The 11,390-nt window shown below is 44.1% G+C and overlaps 1 protein-coding gene across 1 annotated transcript in view; it reads left to right on the top strand.

The window, feature by feature from the left end:
- Window positions 1-270: 270 nt before the first annotated feature.
- Ncaph (non-SMC condensin I complex subunit H) overlaps window positions 271-11,390 on the top strand; it is a 36,982-nt gene continuing 25,862 nt past the window's right edge. Inside the window, exons 1-6 of the mRNA XM_017799321.2 lie at window positions 271-408; window positions 6,280-6,520; window positions 6,650-6,740; window positions 7,498-7,590; window positions 7,901-8,039; window positions 10,252-10,376. Of these exons, the coding sequence (XP_017654810.1) occupies window positions 390-408; window positions 6,280-6,520; window positions 6,650-6,740; window positions 7,498-7,590; window positions 7,901-8,039; window positions 10,252-10,376 (708 nt within the window). The 5' untranslated portion in view covers window positions 271-389. The remainder of the gene's footprint in view (window positions 409-6,279; window positions 6,521-6,649; window positions 6,741-7,497; window positions 7,591-7,900; window positions 8,040-10,251; window positions 10,377-11,390) is intronic.

Below are 11,390 nucleotides of genomic sequence, written 5' to 3'. Positions count from 1 at the left end.
ATTCGGGGCCTGTCCATGATAAGCATGCGTCCATCCTATTACTGAGCTACACAACTAACGCACGTGTGTGTGTGTATGTGTGTGTACATAGACATACACAATGCTTTGCATCCCTTCGTCCCTTGCCTGGAACTCCCACTTAAGGAGGCAATGAACCTCGTTTCCTCAGAAGTCTGCCTCTCCATTAAAAAATAAATTCCACGAAAACAGAGCCTTCTCATGCCCTAGTCAACGCGTCTGCCTGCAGCCGCCGGGTCACTACAGCGACGGAGGCAGTCTGCGCAGGCGCGCGGCAGGCCCCGCCCTCAGATGACGTCACGCGGCCGTTGCCGCGCTCCAGAGGTCGGCGCGCGCGATTTAAATCCTACTCGTCAGACGCCGTGAGCAAGATGAGACCTCCGGGTCCAGGTGAGGCGGGCGGGCCGGCGGGTGGGAGGCACGGCGGGCAAGGGCCCGCACGGAGTGGTGCTCGGGCGGGCGGGCCGGCGGGCCTGAGCGGGAAAGGCAAACAAGCTCGGCCCTCCGGTCGGTGGGCCGAGGGCTGTGGAGTGGGGAAGGGAAGCCGGGGCGGGTAGGGCGCGCTCGGCCAATCACGGCGCAGATGCGCGCGCCTCCTGCGAGCCTCCGGGGTGCTGCTACCCAGTTTCTTCCCATTACCATGTTGGTTTTTCTGATGTACATGCGGTTAATTTGGGGACTGTAGAAGCGTGTGGTGACTGGTCTGTGTTGTTGAGAGTACGTGCATTTCTTTTTGCACTGATTCCAAACTATTGAGTGCTCCCTCTGGGGTAGACCCTTTGTCAGGTGCAGAGATCAAGAACAAAACAAGTACAGGAGCACGCCTGTAGTCCTAGCACTTGGAGGTGAGACAGGAGGATCAGAAGGTCAGGGTTATCCCCAGCTATAGTGAGTTCGAGGCCAGTCTGTGTTATATGAAACCCACTGTCAAAGAAAAAAAATGAACAAAATAGATAAAATCCGTCTTGGAGCTTGTATTGTCTTTGAGGGAACAGACAATATAGAAAATAGAGATGAGGTCTGGTGCTGTGATTGAAACTTGCAGAGAGGAGGCTCTTTTACTTATGTACTCGAGATTTGTAGGCTGAAACTGGGAAGCATGTTCCAGGTAGAGCAGCTTGTATAAAAACGGAAGAATCTGGGAGAAGCCTGGACTGGGCTGGGAACTAATTAGAACATGGTAACTAGGCTTAGTGAGATGGGCTTGGAAATTGAGTTACATTTTGGATGTGTTAAGGGTGACTTACTGGAGAGATGCTCAGGTGGAGGTCCATAGTCAACTGGATGAGTTTAGTCAGAGGCTCAGAGTGAGAAGCAAATTTGTACTTCCCCATCATACAGCTCATAAAACCATGGGAACAGGGGAGAGTCTTTCTGAGAGTGCCCCAGGACCAGCATTTAGAGGATGAAAGCAGGGCACCCCCAAAACTGAAAAGAGTAAAGGTTTGTTTCAGGAAGGAAAGGATCATTTGTTGTTTGTAATGCTTCTGAATTTCAAAAGAGAGTTTGTGATTATGAAAACACTTTTCATGAAGAGGCAGAGATGAGCGCTAGACCAGAGGGACTGAAAAATGAGTGGAGGATGAGGAAGAGATACAGGGAAGCACTTTTGAGTTCAGTAACCATCTGTTGAATTAGTATAGACACATATTCTCCAAGGCAGAGAGAAATCAGGGAAAGATTTAAAGAATTAAAGTGTAACTCTTAAGTTCCTACTTGGGTGCTTCCTGTTTCCCTTAAAGTCTGTTCTCAGAAGGCCCAATTCCCTTCCTTACCCACGTTCAGTCACAAGTCCTCTTAATTTTTACCCCTTAAACGTCTCTAGTCTCTTTAGATTTTTTTTGCTTTGATATCAGATCAGAATTATGTTAATCATAATCACCAACCTGTGGGGAAGCTGCATGTGAAGTTCTTACATTTTTCTTTTATCCCTGCTCCCCATCTCTAGCCTCCCTCCCTTACATGGACAACCATTGGGTGCTTATTATATCTCTTTATTCTTAATCACTTGTTTTAGATGTTAGGGAGGGAGCACAGGACCCTGTGAATGCTAGGCTAGCAGTCATTGTGCTGTATCCCCAGCTGCCTTTTTTTTTTCAATGTGTTCCTGTGAAATAGGTTATATTGTGCATATAAGCAGATATATTGTATCACCTGTTCTGAAACAGCTAAGGTTTATATCATATCATATCATATCATATCATATATACACCCCCCCACCTACCCACTGAAGACCAAACCCCAGAGCCGCCTCCTGCATGCTAGGAGAGTGCTCTACCACTGAGCTACACCTGCAGCCAGGTGTATATTCTTACTTCAGTTAAGGGTGATGGTGAAACAGATGCATAGAGCATTTACTTGTTTAAAGTTTTGTTAGCTAGTAGGTGGTAGAGTGGAATTTAAAGCAAGAATTTCTGATTCTTAAATTTGGATACTTCCCCACCTCTCTGGAAAATTCTGAGTTCTTTCATCTTCTTCCAGGGTTCTTATTTCTTGCCCAGTAATCATAGGTCGTGGTCACATTGTCATTATCAGTAGCTTCACCGTGCTGTCACCTCGTTTTTGAACTGCCACTTCTCATTCTATGTGTCTAGCTCATTTCCTCTTATTCCCTGACTTGAGGCTTTTGTTTCCCCAGACCTATATTCTACTACTTCTCGTGTCTATGGTCAGTCAATACAATCGCACCTTCCCCTGTATTCTCCCCACACTTCCTTATAGGTGCTTGACAGAACCCACAGGCCTGGTCAGTTTTAACACTGCCTGCTCTGCATGCTTAATGGTGACTAGAGAAGAGCGTACAGGGAAGCTGACTGATCTCAGGGGGCCCCTAAGCTGCCCAGCAGTTAGGCCATATTTCCTGGTTCATTCACTCTCCTGCTTCTAGATAACATTTCACCCCATTTCCTTAAATCTCCATACCTTCTCCCCTATATTCCCCCTAGCTGCTGAGTGTTTACTTGCTTTCTATTTTATAATGAAACTAAAACAGTGAAAAGAGAAGGTGAGATACTGGGGGTGAGGCTCAGCTGGGAGAGACTGCTTGCCTGGTTTTCTTCCCACCTTACTAGTTGTACCTTCTCCATCTCTTTTGCTGGTTGTGTTTTCTTTTCTGGTTTGGTTTGGTTTTCAAAGTGTTCTGGGACCTATCTCAGACTTCAGGTCTCCTCTCTGTTCACTCAGTAAGTTTATCCAGTGTTGAATGGCTGTCAATACTCTGTGGCTCCCAAGTTTATCTAGCCTGAAACTTCCGCCTGAATTCTAGGATTCGATATCCCGCTCTCTAGTGCAGTTGCATGGCTAGGAAACATCATGAGCCTAAAGCTGGGACCCTTCCTGGCCTACAAGCAGCGTCTTCAGCTTCCTTTCTCAGATTCTGGCAACTTGGTTAGTTGTTGAGGATAACCTTGGAGTTTTCCTTGAGTCTTCATGTCCACATTTAACCTATCAGGAAATCATGCTGGCTCTTCTGGGGACCCTATCCAGTATCTGGACACATTTCACCTCTTGCACTACCATCTTTCTGGTCTGATTCGGTATCATCTTCTGTTCTAGTTATTGGCAGATCCCTCTCACTGGTCTTCTGCTTCGCCATTCTTACCTGCTTTCTGCACGACAGCTAGAGGGGTCCTCTTGCCTCCTGAAGATTAGGTTAGATCATTTTGTTCTTTTTATCATCATCCAGTCATGTCCCTTCTCATTGATTTTAAGACACAGAGTTGGTGTTGGGGATGCAGCTTGGGGTAGAACGCTTGGCTAGCATGGATGAAACCCTGGATTTGATCCATAGCACTGCACATAACCCAAGCACAGTGGTGCATTCCTGTAATGTGTTCTGACACAGTAGGTAGAGACAAGATCAGAAGTCTCAGCCACCTAGCAAGTTTGAAGCCAACTCACCCAGTCTGTTCAAAGTAAAAAAAAGTCATTACAGTAGCTTACTGTGAGGCTCTTGTGCGACTACCAGTCCTTTTCTCATGACTAGTGACTGTTCTTTGCCTCCCTGGTCTTAGAGAGCCTGACATCTCTTTACTTCTGGAGGGCCATGCTGTTTTGCTGAATGCAAAAGACTACTTTGCATTCTGAGGTGCTGGGCACTCAAAGGTGCCTGCATGTTCCCACCTTTGTGTGTACTGTTCCTCAGCTTCTGTGTGGTCTTCCCAAAGTATCTGCATGGCCTTGATTCTGATGTTGCCTCACTGGGGAAACCATGCCTGACCACTGTGCTTACAGTGACCTCTCACATCCCCTCTTCACTCTTCTCCCTGCTTTACTTTCCCCTAGAAAATTATTCCCATCACACATGTCATTTGTTTTCCAACTTGCTGTGAAGATGTTCAAAAATACAGGAAACTTGAAAGACCGAGACAGGAGATGCCCTGTACCTACCACCTGGATCCAGCAATTGCTAACATTTGACCATCTTTACTTTTGATGAAAGTGGCACTCTTCAAATCCCTTCACCCTGAATTGTTTCTCATTCATCTCCTAAAAGTGATTAATGACCTTCTTCTAAATCATAATGTCACTGGTACTTAAGATCATAAAAATTGGTCTCCCAGACTGATGTCTAGACTTTATTCCAAATATCCACAGTTATCCTCAAGATGTTGTTCATAGTTAATCCTCCTTTTTTGATACCTTTTTTGCTTTTTTAAATTGTTGTTTAGGTTATTTTATTTTTGTTCTTGTTGTTTTGAGTCATAGTCCCACTGTGTATCTCTGGCTTGCCTAGAACTTGCTACATCAACCACAGACTGGCCTGGAACTTGAGTGATCCTCCTGCCTCTGGCATTGCAGGAATATGCTACAAGGCCCAGCCCTTGTTTGCTAAGTAGCAACAGCACTGCCTTGGTTCATGTTCCATTACTGCTTGTCTGCATTGCTACTCCCAATGACTTCTGAGCTTCTGGGGTTTTTCCTCTAACAAACACTCAGTAGAGATGTTAGTAGAAATGGCTGTGGTATCATGGAAAGTACCACTATACTTTAAATCAAAAGCTATGTATTTTAAGGGCTGCAGAGATGGCTTGGTAGTTAAGAGCACATACTGCTCTTGCAGAGAACTGAGTTCAATTTCCAGTACCTATGTTGGGCAGCTTACAACTACCTGTAACTCCAGCTCCAGGAGATCTGATGCCTGTGGCCTCTGCAGGCACTTCCACTCACATGCACAGACCCACCTCCATATACATACATAAATAAAAATAAAACTTCTTTTTGAAGCTATGTATTTTAGTTCATGCCTTGCCAGTCATTAACTGGGCTATTTTAGGCAAGGCTTCATTAGGAGCTACTGCTTTTACCAGTGTTCTTATCTTCAATGATATTATTTTTTTTTTTTTTAGGATATATCTCACCATGCAGCCCAGGCTAGATGTGAACTCTGGCAGTCCTCCTGCCTTGGCCATCCAAATGCTACGATTGTAGGTGTGAGCCAGCTGTCTTGGAAATTCTTCCCATTCTAGATTTATCTAGATATTTATTTGTATTGTTTAATGTATTCTTGGACCCTTGTATTTCTTACAAAGTGGAAGTTAGATCTAAAGTTTTGATCAAATTTAGATTAAGTATCTCTGACAAAAGTATTTCCTAGGTGATGCTAAAAATTTCATATAGAGTCACATCATTTTTAGTGAGGCTATGTTTGGTTGCTTGGTTAATAGGATTACTGCTAGATCTTTAACCATCAAAAACTTTTGCAGTTTCATGTAATCTCTGGGCAGTCTTTGGGAACATTGTTTATTTTACGTTTCTGATGTTTATTCTTGGACATGGAGGAGCTGAGATTAGAGCCCAGCCTGTGTGACTGTAGCCCATACCTCATCCTTGCTCAGCACCTGTATCTCCCTGGCCTGACCTCATAGGTGGGTGTCTGTCCTCTTCTTAGTTTGTGAGCTTATCAGAGGCCACAGCTTTGTCTCTTCCATCTCTCAATCTCTGGCAGTGCTGGGGATGGAACCCAGAGCCTTGAGCATGCTAAACAAGTACTCTACCACATGCTACATCCCAAGTCCTACCTCACCCATCTATATATCTTGTGTTGTACATGGATTCACAGTAGCTGTAGCTGCCAAGTAGATGTTTGTCCATTACCTTTCTCCTTTCTCCACTTAAGAAACCTAAACTGTAGAGGGGCTAGCATCATGTGTTAGCGTTGGACATCTTACGAGGGAATGTGCATAGAGTCCCATGACAGGCCCAAGCCCCCTTTAGGTGTTGAAGATTTCTTGAGCAAGTGTTTTATTCTATCACTGCTAGCCAAAATGATCAACTCTTCAGAGATCCGTGGGCACCACCACAGTGTCTCCTCACCTTCGGAACGGATGCTCCCAATGCCCCCATCCAAGAAGGCCTCACTCAGTACTCCTGGCACCCCAGTCCTTGAAGACTTCCCTCAGAATGACGATGAAAAGGAGCGCCTGCAGCGGAGGCGCTCCAGGGTCTTAGACCTACAGTTTAACACGGATGCGACTCATCTGCTAGCCTCCCCTTCCAACAGGTAAGCACATTCTGGATTGGTTCTCTTGGGGGGTGGCCATGGTATCTCCATGGTACTTCAGCGATTCTAGGTTTGGGTTTTGAAGTGACTGTATTGAGGATCCTTGTCAGTGTTTTGTTTTCCACTTAGGAGCATTGATGTTTCAACTACCGTATCTAAGTTTACAAACACACAGATTACAGAACATTACTCCACTTGTATCAAGCTCTCTACTGAAAATGTAAGTATTTGCTGGTTTATATTTATTTGCTTAGGCAGGAGCTTGCTACTTCACCCAGACTGGCCTCAAACTTATGATCTTCATGCCTCGCTTCCCAAGTGCTGGAATTTCAAATGTACACCAGCATGCCCAGCTATCCTTTTTCAACTTGATCACAGTGAGATTGGGCTTTCTCGATTCTGGGTAGGGGTTATGAGCATTTTCTGCCTCCTACTGGTATTTCTCAGTGTGGCCTCACTGTTTCTGGTGGAGCTTTGGTACTGCTCCTACAAGTGGCCTCCTCTCTGCAGAACATCTAGGCACCACAGCCTCTGGGCAAATAGTGTGAGTTTGGGAGTAGATAGTTCTGGAGTCAGCCTGAATTGGAGCCCTCTCTCTCCTACTTATAAGCTGGTGACTGTGACAGTCACTGACACCTGTGCTACAGGTTTCCCTGCTAAAGTGAGAGCAAGGATGGAGGTACCTGCTTCATAGGGTTCTTGTGAGCATGTCTGAGATCATGGGTACATGGTTCAGTGAGCAAGGCCTGCACACGGTGAGCGCTCACGAATTCTGTGTTCTCTCTTTTCAGGCCTTGAGGGGAGGAGGTAATACATGTTTATTTGGTTTTATGCCAAGTGCTTGTGGGAACTGAGCTCTGGAGAGACATGGGTATTTCTGTGAAAAAACTTAGCTTCCTCTGTTCAGTGGTATTATTTACATGAGCTTATGAGCTTAGTCTATGAGTAATAAACCTTTCTGTGATCTTTTCTTCTAGAAAATTACTACCAAGAATGCTTTTGGCTTACACCTAATTGACTTTATGTCAGAGATTCTTAAACAGAAGGACACAGAACCAACCAACTTTAAAGTAAGAAGCATGTACACCTCCCTTACACCTGAGTTAGTGATTGTTTCTAATGCTTAGCATGACATATTTAAATTCTGCAAATGCCCAAGACCTTCCTGGTAAGATACTAAAGTAGCTTCTTTACTTTCTTTCCTCAAATGATAAAATGCAGAGCGAACAGACAGATGTTCTTATCTCCCATCAATCTTTGATCATCTGTCATTTTTTTTCCTTGGGTCAAGTAAATATTTTACAGATCTTGCTGGGTTTTACCTGCTCAGAAGTGCTTTTCCCTGCATCTTCGTGAATACAGCTCTGCTTGTTGGATTAGGTGGCTGCGGGCACCCTGGATGCAAGCACCAAGATCTATGCAGTGCGTGTGGATGCTGTCCACGCTGATGTTTACAGAGTCCTTGGGGGGCTGGGCAAAGACACACCATCTCAAGAAGAGGAGGAGAATCATGGTGCAGGTACGCAGGTTGGGACTGGATGTAAGGAGTTGCTTCTAGGGTGTACTGGTATTTGAGTGACATATCAGGCACAAGAAATCAGTCATGTCTTTTTTATGTATATTTTTATTGTTTTTATGCATTTCATATAATAGATCTTAATCAAATTTAGAACGCTTCCCTCATCTGCACCTCTCCATAGCCTCCCCACCCCACCCCACACACACCAGATTTCATGCATTCTGTAATATACGTTAAGACCTATCAAGCATTTGTACCCAGATGTCCCTCGGTGCAAGTTCATCCCCTGGAGTCTAGTCAGCCTATCTAGAGTCACTCCCTTAAAGAATATATACTCTCTTGGGGCTAGAGAGATGGCTCAGAGATTAAGAACACTGACTGTTCTTGCAGAAGACCCGGGTTCGATTCCCCGCACCCACATGGTAGCTAACGACTGTAATTCCATTTCCAAGGGATCCCCAACCTCTTCTATCCTCTGCAGGCCTTGCACAACATGGGTGCACTTACCTACATGCAGGCATAACACTCATACACATAAAAATATATATATACACTCTCCCTCTTCCTAACCTCACAATAATCGGTTGCCAATAGTTCCTCAGCTAAGGTTGGGGCCTGCTGCCCATTTCCCCAGTTCTATGCTGGGTTTTTGTTTGATTGAGTCATCATGGGTCTTGTGCATGCTGTCACCATCACTGCAAGTTCATATGAGCAAGTTCCCAGAGATCTGAAAGCCTCTGTTTCCTTATGTTCATGTACCAACCCTGGTTCTTACAATCTTTCCACTCTCCTCTTCCACAATGGTCACTGAGCCATGGGTGGGTGAGGTTTAATAAAGGAATCCTATCCAGGGACACACATTCTACAGTCTCATATTCTCTACTCCTTGGCCAGTTGTTTGCGTCACACTCTGATGTATGAGGAAGCTTTGTTGGTGAGAGTTGAGGGATTTATTAGAATTCTCTCTACTGCCTGTTCTACTATGTTCCATGAACCTTAGGTTTAGAAGTTCCACTGTAGATGTCACTTAGGGCTGGGCAACTTGTAGACATATATTCTCTGTGTGTGACCAGTTGTGGAACTCTGTAATAGTCTCCATGTGTTGCAAAAAGAAGCTTCTTTGATGAGTAGTGTACTTGTCAGGGTAGCAGGCAGGTCTGTGGCAAGCAGATCAGGAGGCCAAGGGCAAAGCAGGGGTGGGAACAGCCTGTGAAGGGTCCAACAAACTTATGCTGGAGAATGTAGCTAGTCTGGGTACAGGGGATCAGGATGCAGTGGGCTGGGTCTGGATTAGGAAGCTAGTCCAGAGATCTGAGGCTGGAAGAGAACAGGAGCAGGCCTAGGCCCAAGGCTAGAAGCAGTCATGTCTTTTTATTAAAGGCATAGACATTTCCAGATTATGGTTCTGTAAGAGAAAATCACAAGGAAATCTAGCTTTTTTGATTCTGTAGATAATTCATGATGGATGATAATTATTTTGTCATTGTGTATCTTTTTTGGTGTTTTTTTTTTTTTTTTTTTTACTGGGAATTAAATTCAGGGCCTCCTGCATGCAAGGCAGCTACCTGACTCAGTGTCTCCTTCTCATGCCAGTGTTTCTTAGGATGGTTTTACTGTTTTTTACAGGCCTTTGGCTCTCCTTGTAGGAACATGCTTTTGTCAGCTCTAGTTATTCTTCAAAAAGGAAAAGGACTACATAAAAACTTTGTGATTTTACTTAGGCAAGATTGAGTAAACATCACCAACTAAAGGACTTTAGTTTGGTGGTCTTTGGAAATGGATTTGTATTAGAAACCAAATGTGGGACTGGAGAGATGGCTCAGTGATTACAAGCATTGACTGCTTTTGCAGAGGACCTGGGTTCGAGTCCAAGCACCCACATGGTGGATAACAAATGTCCATAACTCCAGTTCCAGGGGATCTGACACCTTTTTCTGACCTCCTGGGGCATTGCACAACATGGGTGCACTTACACATATACAGGCAATACACTCATACACATAAAATAAAAATAATAAATTAAAAAAAAGAAAATAAATGTATTATCTAGTAATTCAGTTCCTCCATAAGCAGCAAATTAGTTTACCTGTTGCTTTGAGGGATTTCACGTTTAAACTCTGTGTACTCTTGAGGGTTTTGAAGAACTTGAATTGATAAGTTGAGTCATGTGTTCTAAGCAGTCCACACAGTAAGGTCTGATTCCTTCTTTTAGACAGAAGTACTGCTGAAATGGGAACAACCAAAAAGGCTTCAAAGCCAAAGAAGAAGCAGTCCTGCAAAACCATCGAGCAGAATGTGAGCAATATCAACATCTCTGAAGCAGACCGAAAGTGTGAGGTAAGGAAGTGTGTGTTCAGTGTGGTCTCTGACTAATTCAGAGCCTTGGGCTGAGGCTTGGCAAGGCCAAGCTTGCTTTGCTAGGCTGTGCTGTTTCAGCCTCAAGGGAGTAAATTGTTTAGCTGTTATCTCAGCATTATCTTCCCTTAGCTTCATGATGTAGACCAAGTGCTAAGCCCCTCAGTACTTCAGAACCACTGAGTAGAGGAGATTGCCAATTACCAAGAAGTGTGATTGACAAGATTCATTTTATTTCCAAGTACGGGCCTCAGATGAGGATAGCTAACATTCACTGTGTACTCACTGGGCTCCATTTGCTTCCCTTAGCCTCTAATCTGTGGTACCTTGTGTAGTCCTTATATCATCCTTGTTTCATTTAATGAAGTGGCAACTGGATCAAGTGAATGAGCTAGGATTTGAAGTGACTTGGGCTCTGAACAGCTTTATTATCTAGTAAATCCTGAGGAATCTGCTTAAACGAATAGTGCTAGAGACCTTACACACTTGATCTTAAGATCAAGTTAACTAAAGGCTGAGAAGTCGTGGAGGCCTTATTTATAAGAAGCATTGTTGATGTAAGGCAAATAGCGTTCTATATCTTAAATGTTGCCATTAAAAAACATTGTTTCAGAGCTTGCTGTAGCCTAGTATGCATGGGATCTCAGGACTATATAAGAAATTCTGAGACATCCAATTCAGTTGTCCTTAAAAAAAATATAATCAAGTTGGGCAAGGTGGCCACATACCTATAATCCCGTACTTGGGACGCTAAGGCAGGAGGGTTGTGAGTTTGATTGTAGCCTGAGCTATGTAGGCCCTGTCTTAGAAAACTAAAATAACAAAAAGATAAAATCAGTTTACTTTTCCACCAGCATTAGAGAGATTTCTTCCTTCTCTTCCTCCACAGCACTCTTAAGTGGTTAGTCACAAAACTAGATCTGTTCACCCAGAGAATAAACATATGTGGAAAAAGAACTGAGCTCTGGGGTATATCAACCTTTTTTTTTTTTTTTT

This window comes from Nannospalax galili, unplaced genomic scaffold, assembly GCF_000622305.1.
Source record: "Nannospalax galili isolate Female #2095 unplaced genomic scaffold, S.galili_v1.0 scaffold1311, whole genome shotgun sequence".
NCBI classification, from domain to species: domain Eukaryota; kingdom Metazoa; phylum Chordata; class Mammalia; order Rodentia; family Spalacidae; genus Nannospalax; species Nannospalax galili.
The sequence above is the reverse complement of the archived record's forward strand: the minus strand, read 5'-3'. Positions and strand labels throughout refer to the sequence as shown.